The sequence below is a fragment of the Molothrus ater genome, chromosome 9, assembly GCF_012460135.2.
Source record: "Molothrus ater isolate BHLD 08-10-18 breed brown headed cowbird chromosome 9, BPBGC_Mater_1.1, whole genome shotgun sequence".
NCBI lineage: Eukaryota > Metazoa > Chordata > Aves > Passeriformes > Icteridae > Molothrus > Molothrus ater.
In genome coordinates this window covers 2,912,851-2,935,909 of record NC_050486.2, presented here as the reverse complement: position 1 = coordinate 2,935,909, position 23,059 = coordinate 2,912,851, and the positions used below count along the sequence as shown (strand labels likewise).

At 52.4% G+C, this 23,059-nt stretch overlaps 2 protein-coding genes across 3 annotated transcripts in view; one reads left to right on the top strand and one right to left on the bottom strand.

Annotated features, from left to right (window-relative positions):
• Window positions 1-5,921: 5,921 nt before the first annotated feature.
• The window catches only part of GLUL (glutamate-ammonia ligase), a 17,523-nt gene continuing 385 nt past the window's right edge, over window positions 5,922-23,059 (bottom strand). The window contains exons 2-9 of one of the 2 annotated variants that reach the window (XM_036387713.2): window positions 20,406-20,534; window positions 16,542-16,758; window positions 10,810-11,000; window positions 9,483-9,644; window positions 9,074-9,220; window positions 8,540-8,667; window positions 8,175-8,374; window positions 5,922-7,275 (exon numbers count right to left, since the gene is read on the bottom strand). In XM_036387713.2, the coding sequence (XP_036243606.1) occupies window positions 6,957-7,275; window positions 8,175-8,374; window positions 8,540-8,667; window positions 9,074-9,220; window positions 9,483-9,644; window positions 10,810-11,000; window positions 16,542-16,675 (1,281 nt within the window). In that variant the 5' untranslated portion in view covers window positions 16,676-16,758; window positions 20,406-20,534 and the 3' untranslated portion in view covers window positions 5,922-6,956. Of the gene's footprint in view, window positions 7,276-8,174; window positions 8,375-8,539; window positions 8,668-9,073; window positions 9,221-9,482; window positions 9,645-10,809; window positions 11,001-11,996; window positions 12,125-16,541; window positions 16,759-20,405; window positions 20,535-23,059 lie in introns of those variants that run through there. The other variant, XM_036387714.2, reaches the window with a different exon arrangement.
• The window catches only part of RGSL1 (regulator of G protein signaling like 1), a 19,365-nt gene continuing 17,966 nt past the window's right edge, over window positions 21,661-23,059 (top strand). The window contains exons 1-3 of the mRNA XM_036387373.1: window positions 21,661-21,673; window positions 22,317-22,399; window positions 22,660-22,734. Of these exons, the coding sequence (XP_036243266.1) occupies window positions 21,661-21,673; window positions 22,317-22,399; window positions 22,660-22,734 (171 nt within the window). The remainder of the gene's footprint in view (window positions 21,674-22,316; window positions 22,400-22,659; window positions 22,735-23,059) is intronic.

The following is a 23,059-nucleotide window of genomic DNA, read 5'->3' as shown; positions in this document are numbered from 1 at the left end:
AACAAACAATCTGGCTCCACCTGGGGCGAGGGATTAGAAAAGCTCGGCACAACCCTCGGATTCCTCCCAGCAAACCGACTGTGGCTGGAGGCAGGGATTAAAGCCCGTGCTCAGGAATGTGGCTCCTTCCCGCTGCGGAGTCCAAGTTGGCACCGCATCCCCACTCAAGACTCGGCTTACATAATGCAGCTTATGAAAGCAAAATAGCACGGCCATGCCAGCCTGTGGGCAGGCCAGGATGGGAGCAAAGAAAGGGAAAGAAAGGCGTTTTTTGGCTGAGGTGAAGCCTGGCTGCCCCCCCTGCAGTGCAGTGTCACTGGGGAGGGAGAGGAAGGGAGCAGGGAGGGAGATGGACCCAGTTCAGCTCTCCTGCAATGAGGGAGAAGGACCCAGTTCAGTTCTCCTGCAATGAGGGAGAAGGACCCAGTTCAGTTCTCCTGCAATGAGGGAGAAGGACCCAGTTCCCCTGCAATGAGGGAGAAGGGCCCAGTTCAGTTCTCCTGCAATGAAGGAGAAGGACCCAGTTCAGTTCTGCTGCAGTGAGGGAGAAGGGCCCAGTTCAGCTCTCCTGCACTGAGGGAGAAGGGCCCAGTTCAGTTCTCCTGCAATGAGGGAGAAGGGCCCAGGTCCCCTGCAATGAGGGAGAAGGGCCCAGTTCAATTCTCCAGCAATGAGGGAGAAGGACCCAGTTCAGTTCTGCTGCAATGAGGGAGAAGGGCCCAGTTCAATTCTCCAGCAATGAGGGAGAAGGACCCAGTTCAGTTCTGCTGCAATGAGGGAGAAGGGCCCAGTTCTGCTGCACTGAGGGAGAAGGGCCCAGTTCAGTTCTCCTGCACTGAGGGACAAGGGCCCAGTTCAGTTCTCCTGCACTGAGGGAGAAGGACCCAGTTCAGTTCTGCTGCACTGAGGGAGAAGGACCCAGTTCCCCTGCAATGAGGGAGAAGGGCCCAGTTCAGTTCTGCTGCACTGAGGGAGAAGGACCCAGTTCCCCTGCAATGAGGGAGAAGGGCCCAGTTCAATTCTCCAGCAATGAGGGAGAAGGACCCAGTTCAGTTCTCCTGCAATGAGGGAGAAGGGCCCAGTTCAGCTCTCCTGCAATGAGGGAGAAGGACCCAGTTGTGCTGCACTGAGGGAGAAGGGCCCAGTTCAGTTCTGCTGCACTGAGGGAGAAGGACCCAGTTCAGTTCTCCTGCAATGAGGGAGAAGGGCCCAGTTCAGTTCTCCTGCAGTGAGGGAGAAGGGCCCAGTTCAGTTCTCCTGCACTGAGGGAGAAGGACCCAGTTCTGCAAGGCTGGGAAGAGCTGCAGTCCTGGTGCTCAGTCTGGAGCCACAGAATGTGGATTGTGAGAAATAGCTGCTCACTTTTCATAGTTTAGAAAGGTTTATTAAACCTCATCAAAAATACAACAGAAAACTGAATAAAGAAAAAAGGTTATGGTGCTGGGAGCAAAAGATTTTCCCTGCCATGTGGGGAAGGAGAGGAAGGGAGCAGTGAGGTCAAAGGGCCCAGTTCTCCTGCAGTGAGGTCAAAGGGCCCAGTTCTGCTGCAGTGAGGGAGAAAGGCTCGGTTCTCCAACACTGAGGGAGAAGGGCCCAGTTCTCCTGCAAGGCTGAGAAGAGCTGCAGTCCTGGTGCTCAGTATGGAGTCACAGAATGTGGATTTTGCTCCCCACTTTGCCTCTCTCACCCTGGGTTTCTCCTCAGTCAGGCAAGCTCATGTTGAGGTCCACCACTGCAGGTTTTGGGGGGCTAATGTGCAAGAAGCACCGAGCCCCAAATTCCATTCCTTCTGAGCACTGACACCTCCAGAGGCAGCTCAGAGGTGCTCTAACCCCCATCATCTCCCACTGGGAATGGAGCCCCTGGAGATGATGCTTCAGTGTGGAGAGCAGTGGAATTGTGTCTCTCTGGAATTCTTCTCCAAACGTTCCCACCAGAGATCAGTGCACAAAAAGGAGGAACAGTCCCCAAACACCCAGCTCAGGGTAGAGTCACGAGGCTCAGACTGAGATCACAACTCACGAGCCAGGCAATTCACAAGTGACATCTTTAGTCATCCCTCAGTGACTGATAGCCCCCACAACCTGCATGGCCTCGGGAAAAGCTGATCCTACCAATGGCCTGGCCCCTTTGTCAGCAAGCAAAGAGTCAGGGTTCAATTTACATCCACACCAGACGTGTTGAAACTGAAAATAGGTCATCAGTCCCAGCTGGAGAGCCTGGAGAAGCACTCGTGGGTGGAGGACCCACTCAGGAGGCAGCCCAGGTCTGACTCTGCAGCCAGCTGGCTGGGGAAGCCAGGCAGGCCTGAGGAGATCTTCCCTTTCAAGAGCTCCCACTTGTTCCCTAAGCAGCTGTCCTCAGTTTAATCAGTAACTGAACAACTGGGATGAGATGCTGCCTCAGCTGGAGCTGGGTTATGGATTTGTGTGATGGCAGGAGTCCCCTCCCAGCTCTGCCAGCTCACACAAGGGATCACACAAGAAATTATCACACCTGACCTTTCTCCAGCGCCCTTCTAGAACATGCCCTGGCCTTAGAGGACACAGAGAACCTCCAACCTCTTCTCCTAAGTGGAAAGCTCATCACTTTATCAGCTGATGAACTGCAAGTGTAGATCTCAGCTGGGCCCCACAGCAGAGGAGCTGCTGGAGCTCCAAAGGGCTTTTCAAGAGAACAAAGCTGCTCTGATAACAGCAGCTTCAAGCCCAAACAGAGGCTCTTGCAGAGCAAATCACCCTCTCAGCAGTCTGTGCCTAGGGGCAGAAGGAGATGCAGGACACTCCCAGCATCAGCACCCCAGGAAGAGGGGAAAACACAGATTGGAGAAATAAAAACACTTTCACCCAGCAACTTCTCCCTCCCTGGCTCTCTTCTCCCCCAGGTAAGGGCATCCAAATGTCAGCTCAGCAAATCCTGGCCCAGCTAAGGCTGGCTGATTCCTCCTCCTCCTCCTCCTCCAGATGTATTGAGCCAGAGGCTGTGCCAGCCTGTGAAGGCTGACCTACCAACAAAAGGTAATCAAGGAAGATCAAATAGCACTGGAAAAACTCCCACAAAATGGTAAGGGAAGAGAGATGGGGATACTGGAGCAGCATCAGTGAGAGTGGGAAAGGGCAAGAGAAATCCAAACAGCCACACCTGATGCAGCAGGCTCTGCAAAAAGGGAAAATCCCTTGTGTCCAGGCAATAACTGGGCTGGCACAGCCTGGCACAAAAAGATGCTTCAAGTGTGATCTTGATTAGCTCATGTGCTCCAGGCTGTGTTTGAAGGGAGCTGTGGCTAATCTTCTTTTGATTGCCTTAAAATCCAGCTGTGGGGGAAAGCCTGGCATGTGATCAGATATATTAATGGGTTAGGGGCAGCCTTGTCTCCTAAGCTGGTATTTGATTAAAAGGGAGCACAACCAACAGGCACTTCAAAAAGCTGCTGCTATTTTTGGCTGCTTCATTTGGAGCAGTTCCTGATGCTTGGATGTGCCCAGCAAACCCTTTGGGACCGATCCTTGCTATATCATTATTCACATTTTAAGGATGTGTGAGTACAGAGAAAAGAGATTCACTTCCTCCTGAGAGGCTCAGATCAAAAGTCAAAATGTTTTCTATGAATGCATAAGACATAAATTCAGCTTCTGAGGGTTTCAGTCTCAATTTGTAAGAGCCCCATGGCCTTAAGAGGAGGCCTCCCTACTGACAGAGCTGGGAAATGGTGTTTAGGTAACTACAAAGCAGATTCAGCAAGCAGGCTTTAGGCAAAAAAAGTCAGAAAACAATGTCTAGGGGGAATAAATTATTTTCTTCCCTCCTTCCAATTCATTATAATCTTTTTTCCCCCCCCTATACTTTTAATAATGATCTGAAAAGCCATTTTCCTGCACAATGTTGTTCTGACCTTGTTTTCAGCCGGGTAATTGTGCAGTGAGTGGATAAATGCTTTCTCAGCTGAGAACAAGAGGAACCATTAAGCATCCAGCTCCTGACCTAAATTTACATTCAGGGCAGCTGGAGGAGCAAAGGACTGATGCCTGTTCCCCTTATCAGCCTGAGGGACACCCTGTAGATGGCATCTTCCTCAGGGACACCCCAATGGCACAGGGAGATGCTGTTTGTCCTAAAGCAACCCAAGGAAGATGTCCCTGCCCACGCCAGGGTGTTGGAATGAGGTGATATTCAAGGTCCCTTCCAAACCAAACCTTCCATGATTCCATGGTAAAACACAAAGCCTGTTGCCCACCAGCTCCTCCTGCCCAAATCATTCCATGAGCTGGGAGCAAAACACAAAACCTGCTGCCCATCAGCTCCTCCTGCCCAAACCATTCAATGGTTCCAATGCAAAACACAAAACCTGCTGCCCATCAGCTCCTCCTGCCTTGCTGATGCTTAGTGGCCAAAACTGAACCAGGTCCCCTTTTCCCAATTTTTTTTATTACCCAGGAGGAAAGGGTGTCTGGAGGGAGATTCAGCTTCAATGATTCACAGTGTTTGGAAGCACAGGATCTTTAAAAACAAAAAACAGAAAACCAAACCATGTCGTTTCCTTCCTTCTGTGCCAATGCCTTTAGAAAAGTTCTCTTACTTCAGGTGAAATCCACTTCTTTCCTCTGTAACATTTTCTTTGAATGCATCAGAAACAGCAGCTGCCTTGCCCCTGAGCCCAAATCAGAACAAAACTTGAAGATTTCCAGGCTCCTGAGTTACCCCTGGGTTTTGTTTTGGTTGCAGCACCCCAGCTCCCAAGTCCTTGTGGCTGTGTCAGGATGGGAGGAAAGGAAAGGTGTTCACTTTGCCTCTGTTCCTGTCACAGAGGCACAGGGACGGGGTAATTTTGGGACTGTGTTGAGGAAAGTGCTGGCTGCCTCCGATGTTCCCCAAGAGGGAGATGCAGGAAAATACTTGATCCACAAAAAAACATGACTGCAGGAATGGCCTCATCAGCCCAGCAGGAGGCTCAGGTGCAGTTAATCCAGATTTAAAGGTGGGAATGGTTAAAGCATCCTCTTCTGATGGAAGCACCTACTGGGGAGCCAGGGAATGGCACCACGGGCTAAATAAAGGACCACAGGAGCAAAGTGACACATTTCTACTGCCTGGGTTTTTTTCCCAAATGACTGGGTTTATGCCAAAGGAGGATGAGCAGCATTTTCTCACTTCTCTCTCATTTTCTTTCGTAGGGAGAATGGGAAAGGTTCTTTTTCCACAAAGCTCCCTTTTCAATTAAGTTTGCTAGAGTTTTGTTTTCTGTAGGATTTCTCTATCTGTAGAACTTGTGAGGATGAGGAGGCTGAGAAATGCACAAACATCTGTAGCAACCCCATAACCCTCCCTATGGACATTCACAAGCCCAGGCCCTTTCCCATCCCAAAAGAATCCCATGCAAGCCAGAGCTGGACCATCCTTCACCACAGAACCAACCACTGCTGACAAATTCCCATTTTCTGGAGAGCACACATGGATTGAAAGACCCCTGACCCCCCCAAATGAAAAGCCACATCTACCCACTATCAGAGTCAAAATCCTTTCAAATGGTGAAGGCAACACACGTACAAAAAGAGGCTGCAGACGTCAGATTGAAGGTTTTGTTCTTTTTTTCTTTTTTTATTACAAAAAAAAAAAAAAAAAAAAAAAAAAGAAACCTATTGGGAAGAAGTCCATATGCAACGGAATATAACTGGCACCATCTAAGATACCCAAGTGTAAAATCCCAGAATGTCTGAACCCCCCAGCAGCAGCTGGGAGTGCCAGGGCTGGCTGGGAGGGCCAGGTGGCCTCTCCCTTCCCTTCTCCTAGCCCCCATCATCCTGGCTGGATGGCAGGCAGCCCGAGAGAGCCAGGACACAACAGTGGCATCAACGGTCTCTGTAAAACCATTCAGTCAGAGAAACTAAGAACATTAATTATGAAAACAAAATCTAAAACTTCTCTTCTTTTTTCTTTTTTTTTTTTTGTTTTGTTTTAACCTTTATCCAAAGCCCTGCTTTAGTGACGTGCTAGCCCTGCTGGACAGGTGACACAGCCACAGCTCTGTCCAGAACGCTGTTGACCCGTCAACTCTTGGTTCAGGACACCTTCCTCCCACTCCGAGCGTGTCACGGCCACCTGAATTACAGTAACAAATGCTTCTGCAGGCTTCCTGCTCTGGGAACCCCCTCCTGCAAGCTCCACTCCATGCTGGAACAAACCTCATCCCAGTCTCCCTCCGAGCTCACCCTCAGTCCCACCTGCATCCGACTGCATCCGCAAGAGCTCTGCCTGCTCTGGCTGGATGAGGCGTTGGAACATCATCTCTTCCAAGGAAAAAACACTTTCATATATAATTTTTTTTTTTTTGCTGTTTTTATATTTAAATAGAAAAATACTACTTCACTCTGTGTTATGAGCCAGAGATGGGTTGACTTCCAGTGACAGAACCAAGAGTTCTCCTCAATGCCAGAAGATTCCCAGAAACCTCAGAGTGGCCAGAGGGCGACGATGTCCCTGTCACGTCCCCAAATAAATAGAAGCACATGCACAGCTCCCGTCACCACAGCTCCCATCTTCCCTTCTCCAAAGAGAGGCACCAACCTCAGACAGCCATCAGTCAGCAGTGGGGCTGGCCCCCCAAATCTGGCTCTATTTTAAGCTTTCTCCTCTCCTACATGCTTTCTGCATGTGCAGTCTGTCCCTGGAAGCCACAGGATCCCATCGGATGTACACATGAATTAGACAAAAAAAAAATAAAACAGTGGTTAAAAGTTCTCTAACACCCCGTCCTCCTCTCGTCTTCTGAAGAGTCAACGACAAACAGACACGGATAAAACTAAACCTGCCCTCCTCCCCCACCTCAAGACAACAAGAGTTACTGAGACAGGAAACATGTTATCTTGTACCCTCGGGATTACAGCTAGAAGGGAACTTTCGGGGCGCGGGGAGCGCGGGTGGGGGGGAGGCGGCGGCGGCAGCCGCGGGGCGCAGTCTGCTCAGTTCTTGTACTCAAAAGGCTCGTCCCCGGTTTCGTTGAGGAGACACGTGCGGACCAGCGCCTCTGTCACGGCGTAGGGGTCGCAGTTGGCCGAGGGCCGGCGGTCCTCGAAGTAGCCCTTCTTCTCATGGCCCACGTTGCGCGGGATGCGGATGCTGGCGCCGCGGTTGGCCACGCCGGCAGAGAACTCGTTGATGTTGGAGGTCTCGTGGAAGCCCGTCAGGCGCCGGGCATTGTCCAGCCCCCCCTTGGGGTCATAGGCGCGGATGTGGTACTGGTGGCGCTTGCTCAGCTTCTCGATGGCCTCCTCGATGTGCCTGCAGAGGGAGGGAGGGAGGGAGGGAGGGAGGGACAGGGGTGGCACAGTGAGGGATGGGATGAGCTGAACGCCTCTGGAGCTGAATGCCTCTGGACTGTCGTGTCAAAGTGACAGCAAGATTAATCAGAGTCCCCAAGGCACTTTGTGATAATGCCTTGTGCCCCACAGCCCACTTGGCTGTTCATCCTAAGAGAAACAGGGGTTTCTCTTCTCTCCTGCTGCTGACCCAGAAAAGTCCTCGTGGCCAAATCCCACAGGCTCCCAGAGAGTGTCATCTGTGAGACACCACCAATTAAACCTCCCACTTCCCACTTAGACAGGAGAGATCGCAACACTGGTGTTTCTGTTCATGAAGCTCACAGAGTCCTGTTATCTCAGGGCAGCACTAAGATTATGACAAAAAAACAGAACTCCAGAGCTGCCAGGATGGATCCCTCCACGCAGCTCCAGTGACACAGTGTCCCTGACTGCACAGCAGTCATGTGCAGGAACTCACAGTTTGCATTTTTAGGATGTTCATCTCTTAAGAAAACATGGCAGCCTTGCCCAGATGAAGCAAATGGTCTTTCTCTTTCATCATGGCTATAAAAATATAATTTAAAAAGCCCTGTGCTGAGTTGGTTTGTTTGTTTGTTCCCAGCACTGGGAGGTCAGGAGCTGGACAGGCTGTTAGAGATAGCTGCATCCTGTACTGGTGGAGCTGTACTGCTGGCTGAATTGCCCACCAAGCATCAAGACAAGAATGTGTCATTATAAAAAAAAAATACATACTAAGAAAAAAAAGAAACCACAAAACCAAAACAACCAAAAAAAAACCTATCCAGAAGACTCAGATGTCACACCAAGCACCAAAATCATCCAATATCCTGCTGCCTAGTAAACAACCCAAACACTTACTTGAGACCTCCTTCTTCCCTCATGCTCTTGGTGCTGAAGTTGGTGTGGCAGCCAGCACCGTTCCAGTTCCCAGGGATGGGTTTGGGATCGAAGGACACCACGACCCCGAAGTCCTCGCACACCCGGTGCAGGATGAAGCGCGCGATCCAGAGGTGATCGCCCATCTCAATCCCCTCGCATGGTCCCACCTGGAACTCCCACTGCAAGGAGGAGGTGTCAGGGGCTCAGCGGGGTGGAGACAGGCACCTCCCACCCCCTGATGCTGGACACAGCCACACAGCTCAGAGCAGGCACACACAGCTCCCCCTGCCTGGGGTTTTTCCATGCTACTCTCTCACTCCATGAAGCATCTTAGAACGATTTACCTGGGCTGGCATCACTTCTGCATTGGTTCCTCCGATTTTCACGCCGGCATAAAGGCACGCTCGGTAGTGGGCCTCCACAATGTCCCTGCCATAGGCTTTGTCTGCCCCCACACCACAGTAATACGGACCTGCAACAGCACAGGGCAACATCAGCCTCCACAGGGAAAAACCCTGACATCCAGTGAACACCCAGCACGCACAGAGAACTCTTCACAAGCCCCAAGGTGTGTTTTTCATGGAAGAACTGGCAGGGTAGAATACTGACGGAGAGCAAGTTCGCCCCGAGTTTAAGTCTGCTCCTGAGTTTAAGTCCCCTGCAGACCAACAAACCCAGCAGCAAATTTGGATGTGGCCAATCCACACCTCAGCCTTTCTGTGACAAACTTAATCTCATGGTAGTTTTGCCAATATTCCACTTTCTACCATCCACCTTCGGTTCTAGGAACACCTTGGAGCCCTCAACTCGTCTGAAGCTGTGCCACACAGATTTCAGTTCAAACACTCCTGACTTGCTCCAGGCTCCCAAAAGATTACCTTGGGGTCCAGGGAAGCCATTGGAAGGCCAGCCAAATGGATGTCCGTCTGTCCCCAAGAGAGTGTACTCCTGCTCCATCCCAAACCAGGGGTGCTGGTTGGACACCATGTCCATAATCCTCCTGCAGGTGTGCCGGAGATTTGACTCTGGAATGGAAAATCGACACGAGGCTCACGAGTGATGCCACCTCCACTCCCCATTTCCACTTATTTCACACTTTGAGTCCCAGCAGCGTTGAAGAATCCCAAGCCCAGCCCTTTAGTCCATCACCAGCGCTTCGTTTGCCCTCTACTTTCACGTTATTTCTGTGTCACGCACAGACAGCATTGGGCAGGGCTCCCATTCCCCTTCCCAGGAACACCACCTCCACCAGGAGAAGGGAAGGAGGGAGAAGGTCCATTCAGTCACCTGCAGACTGGCGGTTGTACTTGAAGACCTCACAGAGAACGAGTTTATTGGGGTCCTTGCGGAAAGGGTCCCGAAACATGGCAGCAGGTCGCAGGTACATGTCACTGTTGGAGCCTTCAGACTGGTAGGTGCTGGAGCCATCGAAATTCCACTCAGGGAGATCTGGAGCAAAGAGAGGAACCAGCCACAGTGACCCATGGGCTCCCTGCTGCCCACCAGGAAGACAGAGGTGAAGATGCTCATAGAGAATAGGTTTAGTCCCAGCTCAGCTGATTTTGTTCCAAGTGGGGGAAGCAAAAAAAAAAACCCCAACAAACCCAAAACAAGCAAAAAAATGACAGGAGTGCAAGTCCCCAGCCACCCTGGAAAATAACAAGTTGCTGGGCTGCTGGCCAAGCCTGAGTGAACAGAGTAGCGCTGAGGACATTTCCCATGTCACAACAACCACAGGGATGAGCAAAGCACCTGGTCCCCTCAGCTGGGAGAGGGCAGACCACGAGCCACCTTCCAGCTGTGGGAATGAGGGGAGCCATGGAATACCCTCAATCAAGCTACAAGGCCTTAAGAAGGTGGGAAAGCAAATCATAGAGAGGTGGAATCTCACATGGAAGGGGAGTATGGCCCCTTGCCCACCCCTCCATCCTGAGCACTGCCCTCCAGGTCAAAGCCCACCGGACAATGTTATCTCCTCCATATCCCAGGGAGAAAGAGGGAGGATGGGAAGCACAAAGATTTCCAAGGAGCTGTGCCAACCACTCCCTCAGAGGGAAAAGGGGAAAGGAGAGAGGGGAAAAGAAAAAAAAAAAAAGAAAAAAAAAAGGAAAGAAAAAAGATAATTCTGCTCAGTCACACACAGTATTTTCATTTCATAACTGTCTCCAGCCAGCTCCATGGCAACCTGGGGAAAATCCTAATGCTATTATTGTGTAAGCTGGGACTGTTTGTTCTGAGGGACACAAGCTCTTAATTACACCGGATAGCTCCATTCTTTCCCCTGCACTTTCTTCTGCCAAACTACTTCCGGCCAAAACGAGTACTCAAGAGTCAATGGGCAGCCAAGCCCCTGCCAACAGCCCCCAGCCCCTGCCAGCAGCCCCTCCACGGCAGAGACAGCACCAAGGACGGACTCCCAGCCCCAGGCATCTCCCTGAAACTCCACATCTGGAGAGATGGGAACATCCCCCTGAGGTATATGGGGAAAGAGGTAACTGGAAGAGCACGAGGTGGAATGTCCTCCCTAAAAACCATCCTTCTGCCACGGGAAGAGAGAAATGGCATCCTTCCTCCACCCAGTGAGGGGCTACGAGTGCTGCACCTGCCCTCTCACCTTCCAGGCTCTTGGGCTCGTGGTCCAGCGTGCGGGTTTTGCAGCGGAGGTGCTCCCCCGTGCCATCGATCCAGATGTACATGGCCTGCACCTTCTCCCCCTGCGGCAGCTTCATGTACATGTGCTTGATGGCTTTGCTCAGGTGGGAGCTCGCTGAGGTGGCCATGGCTGCAGTCCTGACGAGGGGGTTCCTGCAGGGGGGAGTCACAAACAGCCCCAGCTGTGAGCCCTTTCCTGCGTGCCCACATTTTTCCGCAGCCCCCCTTCCCCACCCAAGGCCAGGGAGGAGCAGGAGACAGCTCGGCCACAGGGCTGGCTGCCATCTCCAGCGGTTCCCTGTCATTCCTCAGGGAGAACACACAGCAGCTCAGGCTAGCCCTGCTCCAGAAACCCTTCAAAACACCAAACTGCTGCTAATAAACCAGAGCAACAGACTTCCAAAGGGCTCCTTAGCCCCACATGAACTTTTCACCTCCACACTCTGCTCAAGAGCAAGGCTAATGCAAGGAAAGCTTAGCTGGGGCTTTCTTAATAAATCTGCATCATCGAGGAGGGCTTTTCTGCCCCAGCTGCCTTCTCAGCCCGGCTGAGGTTATCCAAGCCCGGTGCCAGGGCAGCAGGAAAAGCAACAGGCAGCACACAGGAGCCCTGAGCACCCCAGGCAGCAGTGGGGAGCGGGATGGGCCGGGGTGGCTCTAGAACCGGTGCGTGGGAGCTGCAGCATCCCCAGAGCCCTGCGGGCCGGGCTCTATCGCCAGCCAGCCCACTCGTGTCCGACCCACAGCACCGGCTGATTTCCAGGGAGCTTAGGAATGCCGGCACTTTGGGAATGCGGACTGACTGGGGAAGTCGCTCCAACATCCCTGCGGGATGAGCCGTCCCCAGCCCACCCCGCCGCGGCTCCCCCTGCCCCGCTGCCCTGTCAGAGGCATCTCCCACGCGTGCCTCCCCAGGCAGCCTCGTGGGGGTAAAAAAAAACCCACAAAAGCTGCAAAGGGAATGTTTTCAACAGCAAACTCAAGCTGCCTCTTCCTCCTCCCCCCCCCCCCGCCCCATCCTCCCCTTCCCCCAAAGGAGGAATTTTCCCTTGGAAGATCTCCCCGGGGCTGCCTCCCCGGCCCTGCCGAGCCCGGGGGGCTGCGGCGGGTGGCGGGCAGCGGTGTCCCCGTGTCCCCCCGGGCCGGTACCTGCGCTCGGCGGCGGCTGCGGGCGGGCGCGGGGCTCCCACGCTCGGCTCCCGGGGCCGCGCCCGCCGCCCCTTTATGGCGGAGCAGCGCCGGCCCCGCCGCACGGATTGGGCAGCGCGGCGGGACGGGAGGGACACGGCAGGGGGGACAGGGCCACCACCCCGCCTCCCTCCTCCTCCTCCTCCTCCTCCTCCTTCGGCCGCTCCAGCCCGGCCGCCCCCGGCAAAGGGGCACTCGGGTGGGTGCGGAAAAGTGAGGGAAGAGAGGGCAGAGAGCGGAGAGATTGGGTGGGTTTGGGGTGTTTTTAACAGCGCTGCCGACTGGAAAAACAACCTCTCGTCCCTGGGCGGGCGGGAGCGGATCCAAGGCTTTCGGCAGCGTTTACATTAGGCTGCCTTGGCAGAGCTGGCAGGGATGGAAACCGGCCGCCCCGGAAAAACAGGGAGAGAGGGAGGCATGGAGCTCCACCGAGCCCCTCTGGCTTGGTGCCCGCTCTTGGGAGAGGGACAAAAGCCTCGGTGCCCCCCTTGTCCTCCTTGGAGCGGGTCACAGCCTCCAGCAGCTGGATCTGTAGAGCCTCGCTGCAAGGATCACTCGAGGGGGGAGAAATCCCCCAGCCCCACCATGGGAGCACCCAGCAAACCGCAGGCAGTGCCCGGTGTTTTTCCACAGTGTCCGGGTCTCCACCCCACAGGGTCGCTTGTCCCATCTCCTGCAGCTCCAGGAGACGGAACAAGAGACTCGTGCAAGTCCCATCCCGGATCCAAGGGGCGGGAGAGCCATGCCAGCAGGAGCAGACGGAGCTGGCAGCCGTGTGTGCACACACCAGGGCACACGCATGTCCCAGGGCCAGCACACGCCACCCACACGCCTGCCACGGAGCCACAGGATCCTGCTGTGCCCCGTGCCAGCCTCAGGAGGTGGCACCAGAGCTGCCATTCCTCGAGAAGCTGGAGCCTCCCAGCCGTCCCAGCCACACTGCCTCGGACACGGCCACTGTGCAGCCAGAATCCAGAGGGAAAGTGGCCAGGGAAGAGCCGGATCGTCAGGAGGGAGGAGGTGGAAGTGCTGGCCAAAACCACACTTTGATTTATCACCCATCTCAAGAGCCAGATCCCCACCCTCCCTGCGGGGACAACTTGGCTCAGTCCTCACCAGCACCTTGGAGCAGCCACGGGTGTGTGGCAATCCCCCGAGGCTGTCCAGAGCGAGGTGAAATTCGGGTGCTTTTCTCCTCCTGGAATTGCTTGGGCAAGGCAGAGCCACCGAGCATTGCAACAGCCTGCCCCGAGCGCCCCAGAAAGCGCCTCCTGCCAGCACCAGCCCTGCTCCTGCACCCTGAGCACAGAGAAATGGCTCCAACACGCAAACAAACCAACGAACGTGGTGTTTTACCCTGGGAAATGAGCTCAGCAACTCACGTTCAGCCCAAGTTCAGCTGTGGTCACCCAAATCTAACAGCTCAGCTGGAGTAAAAGGAAGCAGAGCAGGAGCAGGAGCCCAAAATAGCTCCCATAAAGGGGAGCTGTCAAGCCACAGGCAACGTAAAGCAGTGTCCAGCCCTCTTCCCTAGGTCTGTGGAGGGTTTCTTTAATCTGAGAGCTCTGACAGCTCCAAATTCTTGGAATTGCTACCTGCACATTTCCCAGTAACTCTGTCCACCTTTGCCTTCGAACACACCCAGATGTTTACAAGAGGAGGCCCCTGAGCAGTGGGGTGACCCCCGTGCCCCGCAAGCCTCGGGGCTGGGCAGCTCCAGCCAACCCTGAAGGCAAGGGGGGAGCGAAGGCAGCTGGACAATGTAAACATCATCTCTCCATCCCAAAAATCCACACCGGGCAGCAAACCCCAGCCTGGCGGAGACCCCCAGGCTGGGCAGGGCTGTGGTGGCGGGGGTGGCAGGATGGAGCTGCCAGCCCCGGAGGGTTTGCTGGCTGGCTCATGGCCAAGCCCCTGTGCTCGCCCTACGAGCCGGAGAGAAGCGGCAGCCGCGGACCCAGCGCCCTCTCCCGGGAAGCGTTCCCGGGCCTCCTCGCTGGGCTCACCCGGCTTGTTTACCGCCTGCCTTCCTTCCCCTCCTCCCCTTCCAGCCTGGCCTTTTTTTTTTTTAATTTATTTTTTAAATTATTTTTTAATTATTGTAAATTTTTAAAATTATTGTAAAATTTTTAAAATTTAATTTAGTTACTTTTAAATTTTTTTTTAATTTCTTTTTTTTTTTTTTAAAGCCTGCTCGGGATGTGCTTTTTAAAATTTAATTTAGTTAATTTTTTCCTTATTTTTTCTCTTTTAAATTTTTTTAAATTATTTTTTGGGAAAGCCTGCTTGGGCTGTGCTTTGGTCCAGCTGCGTGCTCCAGTGACCCCCGGTGTCGCTGAATAATTTTTAAATTTTTTTTTTTGCTCAGGCTGTGCTTTTTAAAATTTAATTGGCCCAGCTCTGTGCTCCAGTGACCCTCGGTGTTGCTAAATAATTTTTAAATTATTTTTTGGGGAAAGCCTGCTCAGGCTGTGCTTTTAAAAAAAATAATTTAGTTTCTTCTTTATTAAATTTTTTTAATTATTTTTTTGGGAAAAGCCTGCTCGGGCTGTGCTTTGGCCCAGCTGTGTGCTCCAGTGACCCCCGGTGTCTCTAAATACTTCTTAAATTTTTTGGGGGGAAAGCCTGCTCAAGCTGTGCTTTTTAAATATTTAATTTAGCTTCTTTTTTTAAAAAAAATTTAAATTATTTTTTTGGGAAAGCCTGCTCGGGCTGTGCTTTGGCCCAGCTGCATGCCCGAGTGACCCCCAGTGTCACCAGCAAAACCCTCCTGGGGGGCAGCTGGGGAGGGCTCGGTGCCAACGGTGACACCACCCAGGAGTGGATTGAAATCCACCTTCAAAGGGCCACAGGCACAGCCAGAGAGTGAGACAATGTCCCCTTCCAGGGGTGAGTCCCAACTGGCTCAGGTTTTTCCTTCTTCCTGCTGTTAAGTCGTGGGAACACCTTTATTGCCTTTATTGGCCTTTATTGGCCTGGCCCGGCGCTTCCCGCCAGCACAGTTTGATATCCTGAGACAAGTGCCAAGGTTGGGAAGTGGCTGCTGAGTTAGGAGGGTTGGGCAGGCTGGACTTTGCAGCCTCCTGCCTCCTCAGGGACAGGGCACAGCTGTGTCCCTGTGCTCTCCAGGGAAGCTGTGGGGAGCAGGATGAGTTTCTCCCAGCTAGCATGAGGAATTCCTCCCCTTTTCCAGCTCCAGCCAGCAGCTGGGCAGTAAAGGATCAAGGCTTCCCTCTGCACTGTGCCTTGCTGGGGCTGCTGTGAGCCATCCCTTGTCTGTCTGTCCCCCTCCATCGCTGTCTTCCATTTGGGAATGCCTTAAAATGCAGAAATGTCACACTATTGGGGGGGTAGGGGGGTGGGTGGGAAGAGGAGGGTGGCAACTTGAGGCCTAAATAGATAGGATATGAAATTTCCATGTGGCTGATGGCTTTTGGGGACTTTGCCAGCACTGTGATCCTCAGCCCAAACCCAGGGATCTCAAGCCCAACAGATTGCAGACCCAGACTGCTAAGCCCAGGTACCCACTGGTCTTTCACCAGCACTAAAGAAAAATTCTGAATTAGAAAGGAATGTTGTTATTTTGGGGTTTTCTTCCCCAACAGAGATGTCACACAGGGAGGAGGAATTGCCCATTTTGTTGCAATCCCAGGTCCCAGGAGAAGGCTGAACACACCCAAAATGCCCCAGCCTCCAGCAGTGGCACAGCTGGGAGGGAGGAGGGATGGGCATCATGGAATCCCAGAATGCTTTGGTTTGGTTTGGAGGGGACCTGAAGGTCATCAAGTCCAACCCCGTGCAATGAGCAGGAACATCTTCAGCATCTCTCCTCTCCCCATGCTCAACAGTCAATATACTCCTAAACTGAGCTAAATAAGGTGCCTGTGCTCAGGTGGGGCTGGGCTCTTTCTCCAGGCAGCACTGACAGAACCAGAGCACACAGCCTCAAGCTGCACCAAGGGAAATACAGGTTGGATATCAGGATAAAGTTTTTCACAGAAAGAGTGATAAAATTCTGGAATGGCTGCCCAGGGAGGTGGTGGAGTCCCCATCCCTGGGTGTGTTTAACAAAGCCTGGATGTGGCACTGGGTGCCAGGGTTGAGTTGAGGTGCTGGGGCTGGGTTGGACTTGATGATCTTGAAGGTCTCTTCCAACCTGGTCATTCTGTGATTCTGTAACTTTCAGATGCATCCAGGGAAGTGCTTTGTGCTGGGAGGCCCTGCATGAGCAACTGAACTGCACCCAAGTGACCTCAGCCGCGGGCTGCCTGTCCTGATATTGCATCACCTCCACCCCTGCCCACCCCTGGGCACAGCTGCCTCTGCCTGGACTCATGCCAGCAGCTCCTGGTGGCCTCCTGAGGTGCTCCCAGCCTGGCACACCTGGACATGCAGCACGTTTCACCCAGGGCTGGAAAATCCAAGCCAACACCCGAGCCAGCACTTAGCTCAGAAGTGACCGAGCCCCCATGGGGTGTGGGGGACAAGGACCCTGGGGGCACTGACCTTGTGCAAGCAGCAGTGGCTGAGCAGTGTCCCCCGGAGCGCTGCAGGACGCTGACGAAACCCCCCAGGACAGGCAGGCAGCAGCTGCTGGCCCTGGCTGTGAGCAAACATTGCACGCTCCGCAGCAGCCCCATGCTCCCTTTGAAGATGCTGCCAGGGTCAAGGGTGGCCGTGGGCTGGTGGCCAGAGGGCTTTCAGCCTTTCCAGAGCAGATCACCTGGGCCAGTTTAGGAAAGCAAATTCATCAGTGCAAACTTGCAGAGGCACACTCAGAGTGAAAGAAAAAAACCCTCCCCTCCTCATTCAGTTCCCTGGACCATGCACAGAGAGAAGGACCTTGGGCATTCAGCCTTTCCAGATCACCTGGGCTGCCCGAAAGGGCAGTTTAGGAAAGCAAATTAATCAGTGCAAACTTGCAGAGGCACATGCAGAACGAAAAAAAGAACCCTCCCTCCTCATTCAGCTCCCTGGAATACGCATAAGAGGGAAGAGGGACCTTGGGCTTTCAGCCTTTCCAGAGCAGATCACCTGGGCCAGTTTAGGAAAGCAAATTCATCAGTGCAAACTTGCAGAGGCACATGCAGAGTGAAAGAAAAAAAAACCCCTCCCTCCTCATTCAGTTCCCTGGACCATGCACAGAGGGAAGAGGGACCTTGGGGCATGGCCCCCAGGACAGCCCAGGTGCTGGCACCAGTTTCTTTCTTCAATTAGGCAAAAAGACACCTCATAGGACTTTGGGGACTTCACCTCAAACTTAAGGACAGCTAACTGGACAGGAGCCAAAATTCTTGCCTAAGCAATTCACTAGAAAAAGAAGAGCACAAAGGAACTAATTGCTTTTGTGGGGTGTTTTACCAGGAGCAAGAACCTCTTGCACCTGGCTCAGGTTTTCTCTGTAAGGAGTTTTGTTATTTTGCCTTTTATTAAAACTTTTCTGCTTCCAACACTTAAAAAAATAATTCAAATATTTTTTTCCTTTTTAAAAATACAAAAAATAGAAACAAGAAGCAAATTCCTACAGCCACGTCCCTCCCCACCCCTCTCTGAGCCACCTGTCCCCATGCCCACCTGTGAAAAATGTGTATTTTATGATTGGCTTTTTGGAAATATTCAAATGAATATTATATGTGTTATGTGTTAGAAAGTTATGTATTATTTTATATATATCTATATATAAATTATGTATTAATTCTCTTAAGTAGTGTGTTAAATATAGTTTTAGGTTAATAACATAATGTTAAAATAGCAACTATGCTATATAAGATATTTTTTTAAAGAAAGGACTTGCAGCAAGATAGCAGCCACAGGACACCTAATCCAAATTGTCCACAATTTTTATTCCTCTCATTATATTGCTATTTTTATAACCATTTTATTACTATTCGACTTTTAAAAGCGAGTGATTGGCATTTTTTAAGACCCCACCGCTCGGCTTGGCACCCTCCCAGGAGCCCCTGGCACTGCCCCATGCCCCAGCAGCCCCCTGCCCAGATCCAGGGGCACTCCCGGCTGCCAGCCCCTACCTGCTGTGCTCTGCAGAGCTTGCCCTGGGGCCAGCACCTTCCCCGAGCACGTGCTCGCCTCCAGCAGCAGCCAGGGGGGAAGCTGGAAGATGAGAACGTCAGGGGCAGGCGGGATTTGAGACCCAGGAATTGCCTGGCTCAGTTCGTTCTGTACAAGGGTGGAGAATAGCCCAGGGAGAGCTCAGCACATGCCTTTCCTCGCTGCTGGAAATTGGTCAGGGTTGTTTTTGTTGGGATTTCCCCCCCTCATTTTCAGTTCATACCCTTTAAAAGCACTCCCAGCCAGGTTGGGGCTGTGTTGGCTGTGGCTGGAACGTTAATCTCAGCCTAACACAACTCACATCTCCATAAGGGAGAGGGCAGAAATTCTCAAAACTGCTGCCTGAGTGGATGAAGTGGTGAATCTGGGCCTGACATTGTAAATTATACAACAAAAAAAATTTTAACAATATTAATTATAAAAATTACAAATTATTAATTATAACAGCAAAGTGCTGCTGCCCATGTCCCTCCCTCATGGCTGAATTAGGTCCCTGTCCTGCCACAACACATATTTAACCCAGGCTGCTGAAGTCAACAGCCCCAGAGGCTGGGGTAAGGTTACACCAGTGGTTCTGCTTCAGCTGGAGGGCAGACAAGTGAAGGCAGAGCCTGCCACAGGGGCTGTCAGCTGTAAGGGACAGTCCCAAGCAAGGAAACCACAGACAGATGGCAACAGATTCAAAAATACTCCCCAAGGAAACACCAGTGGGGTGCTTGCCGAGCAAACAGATCTCATGTACTCAGGAGACTGAGCATGGAAATCACATGTGAAAAATCATTGTAGTGTGTTCAAGAAAAAAATTCATATTTGAGGCTGAGCTGGAATTCCTCAGCCTTGGGAAATTCCACTTTTAAGGTGCTGTGGGCCTAATGTCCTATAAACTATTTATATGAAAAAAGCATGAGGCTGTACAGGGGGGGGGGAATTCCAAAATTGCCCCCAAAAGCTTGTGGTGAGGACATACTTATATACTGATATTTAATACTTATGCTAAGGGGGAGAGCAGGTTTGTGCACTCAGGCTGGAGCTCCCCAGATTTCTGGCTCTGCAGACCATCACTCAGAGCCAGAGCAATGCTGAGGTGTTTGGGGTGTGTGGGAAACACCCCCCAGCCTCCTGATGGCGCCAGAAGGGCCAGGCTGGGCTGCTGGGGGGGCTGTGAGTGCCCAGTGACCCCAGGCACTGAGGCTGACATTGTGTTTGGGCAGCCTTGGACTTTGCCACGCTGGGGAGCAGTGCCAGCTGCTGTTGGGCAAGGAGAAAAACCCCAGCCCATCCCCTCTGGTAACAGGAGGCTCTGCCCCTCATCACCCCAGGGCTGCTCCCCACGTCAGGGTGGGTGATTTGGGCTGGGCCAGAGGGGCAGCAAAGCCCTCCTGACATGTTTGATGTTTGCAACCCTGCCCTTAGCTTTTTATGGAGTCCAGCTACTCCTTCTAAATCTGGGCTCTGCTCCTGTGTCCACTTCTTTTTTTCCAAACTTTTTTTGTTGGTTTTTTTTTTGTTTTTTTTCCTAAATAGCATCCAGCTCACGTGAGCTCCTCTTGTGAGGACACCATGTGCCCTGGAAAAACCTGGGAAGCCAGGAGAGGAGAGCTCCATCCTGCCAGACCTCCTGAGGTCTCCTCTTGGGGAGAAACTCCATGGAAATGGCCCTGTGTCCTCCCACAGTGACCATGTTGGCCAATTCCTGCTCACAACCTTATTTTCTTTCCTGGCAGAAGCCCTCACAGTCCCACTGAGGCCAGTCCAGAGCTGGATGAGCACCCAAGGAGCCACCCCAGACTCTGAGGATCCTACTGGGCATCTGCTCAGTTGCCAATTGGAAAAATGTGTTATTTTTTTTAAGTTTTGACTTTTCTGTGAGGATTTTTGAGTCTTTTAGGTGTGAGACAGCCACCACTCCAGTCCATTCCTATCTCCCCCTCTCATCTCTAGGGCTCAGCTGCAGAAATCTTGACGGATCCGTGATGGGAGCTGCTCCTCCCCAGGGTGTTCCGTAACTCCTTCCCACAGCTCTGCCTGGCACCCCTGGGACGAGCAGCTGTTCTGTGGCTCACAGCTGCCCCTTCCCCACCTCACTTTGGGTTTTGGCAGAGTGACCAGCCCCAGTGTCAGCTCGGAGCTGTCCCTGGCTCTGTCTGAGATGCAGAGCCCTGCTGCTGCTGCTGGGGACGGCTCTGCATTCCTGGTTTGACAGCGCCACCTCGTGAGGTGGCCCCGCTGCTGGGGACACTGTGGGACACTGTCCTGCCCCCAGGTCTGGCACAGAGACCAGATGCAGGATCAAACACCCACCTGGGGAGCAGATTCCTTCCTCCTGCCAGGGGAACAGCTCACTCCTGCTGCAGGACGGGGCTCCTTCTTTTCCTCCTCCTCCTCCTCTTCCAGCTGCAGGGTCTCCAAGGGTGGGTCTCAGCCCCAGATCTGGTGAAGAAAGACAGCAGATAAGAAATGTTGGTCTGTTTGGGGCAGACACAGAGGGGTCTCCTGTGAAATTCCCATCCCAAGCTGAGCAGATGAACTGACAGTGACCACACCCAGCGCTGAGGTGCCACCAGGAACCTGCTCTGAAGGCAAGAAATTTACCCCAGCGGGGAGAGGGGAAAGGTTTTGTGGCATTTACGTTCTCTGAAAAAAGTTCTTTTGTTTAAGATTTTGCTCTTGAGAAGCTAAGAAGCTTCAAAACAAAGAAATTTCTTATTTCATTTGCTTCTCCTGTGTTGTGCTCGTGTGTAGAATGTGTTTGAAAATTGTTTACCCACAAGTGATTATTTCATTAGTCTCCAGTGTAAGTTGTTTTAACTCATTAGCCAGTCAGGGACAAGCTGTGTCAAAACTCTAGAAAGAGTCACGAATTTTCATTATTATCTGTTCAGCATTCAGTATCTTTTCTGTATTCTTTAGTTTAGTATAGTATTCTTTAATATAATATAGTATCATAAAGTAATAAATTAACCTTCTAAAAACATGGAATAAAATGCATCATTCCTGCCTTTGTTGGAGCAGTTTCCCAACAAATCCAATAGGGTTTCATTTCAGGACTGCCCAAGTGTGCCTGCAGGGCTGGTGATTTAAAAAGTGACATTTCACAGCATCACAGGATGGGTAAGGTCACAAGGGACCACCTGAGTCCAACACCTCAGCTCAAGCAGGGTCCCCTGAGCCCAGTACTGAGGATTGTGCCCAGATGGTTCTCAAATATCTCCCCTAAGGGAGGCTCCACAACCTCTCAGAGCAACCTGTTCCAGTGCTCAGTTACCATCACAGTGAAGAAGCTTTTCCTCATGTCCAGGTGGGAATTCCTCTGTTCCAATCTCTGCTCATCCCATTGCACGGCAGCACCGAGAGCAGCCTGGCTTCCACCCTCTGCACATCCCCTCTCCAGGCACATACAGGCACTGCTCAGATCCTCTCTCAGTGCTCTCCTCTGCAGGATAAGCAGGCCTGGAGGGAGCTGCTGAGAGCCCTGCAGCCCCCCAGGAGTCACCCAAACAAGTGTGTCACAATCAGGGTGGCACTTCGGAACGCAGCACCAGAACACTGCACCATCATGATGACTGCTGGTGAGTTCCCCTTTGCTGGGGGCTTCAGCCCCTCTAAACACACCCCAAAAGGTGAAAAAAGGGGGGAAAAAAAGCAGGATTAAGTTTTGAAATATAGGTCTTCCCTGCAGCACAGCTGTGCCTTGGTGGAAGAGGGCATTTCCAGGGGCACCCAGCCACCAGCAGGCTGATGCCAGCACACCTTCCTGCATCCAGATCTTCCAGAAATGAATAAAACTTCACAGGGTGGTGGGAGGTGTTGGCCACTGACACTTGCACTGAGTCCTGGGTGAATAAGCTGTGTTATTCCCAGTGTCTGGGTGGGGCAGAGGAGCACAGCTTGTGCCCTGCAGCCACTTCCCTTCTCCTGCCCTATGGATGCCACCACATTTGTGCCCAGCCTCTGTGAACCTTTGCTGTTTGGGAGGCTGCCATTCAAACTCCCCAGCTCCTGCATGCTCCTGAACCTGGTGCTTCCCAAAGAGCCTCTGCCACACATCCCAAATCACATTTCACAGACTGTCCCAGCTCCAAATCCTCCCCCTGCATGAGCACAGGACAAGCTTGTACCACACATCTCCCAAAGCTGATTCCCCCCCAGAACTCCTCCTCTGGCTCACAGCTTGCCACAAAGCCCAGGTAACTTTCTCTTCTCCCCCTGTAGCATCCATAGCCTCCACGGACATGGGGCTGCTGCTGCAAGATGATGTTTTTGTTGACTTTTTCAACATCTTTCTGAGCCTTCCTGTAAGTCCACTCTGCACCATCAAACCTGAAGCCTTTCAGAGCTCTCCTCAGGTGAACTTTGTGTGGCATTAGAGGCTGCAGGAAAACTGGGAGTTCACCACGTTCAGGCTGGAAAATGAGGGAAACCTGAGGATCTCAGCTTGGAGATAAAGGGGAATTTGATGCCCTTCTTTGTAGTGGGAACTAACTAGAACAGCTGGGCTCTGTGCTCCTCTGCCACCCTCCATCTCTTTCAGCTCTCCCTTTGTGTTTTAATGCAGATTTTTGGGCAGACACCCCTTTACATCAGTGGCATGGGCCGGTGGTGCCTGTGGCCAGAACTGCCGAGCCACCTGGTGAGAACTTGTTAGAAGGGAGGAGCGGGAGGAAGGGCACAGGGCAGGGGAGGGAAGGAGCCGGTTTGGCACTGCCAGGGCCGCTCTCTGTTCGTGCAGCTGTGAGCGATCATTTCAACCCCGGCCGTCGTTTCGCTGTTAAGCCCTGGGCGGAGCACGATCCATTTAAAGTCCTGCTGCAGTTTATGGGGTCTATCCATAAACACCGAGAGCATGTGTGGCGGCACAGAGGGACACAAACATCATCCCCTTGTCCTAGATCCCTCCTGAATTCAACAGGAGCCAAGCCCTGCTGGTCACCGGGCTGGCTCAGCCCTCCCACCCC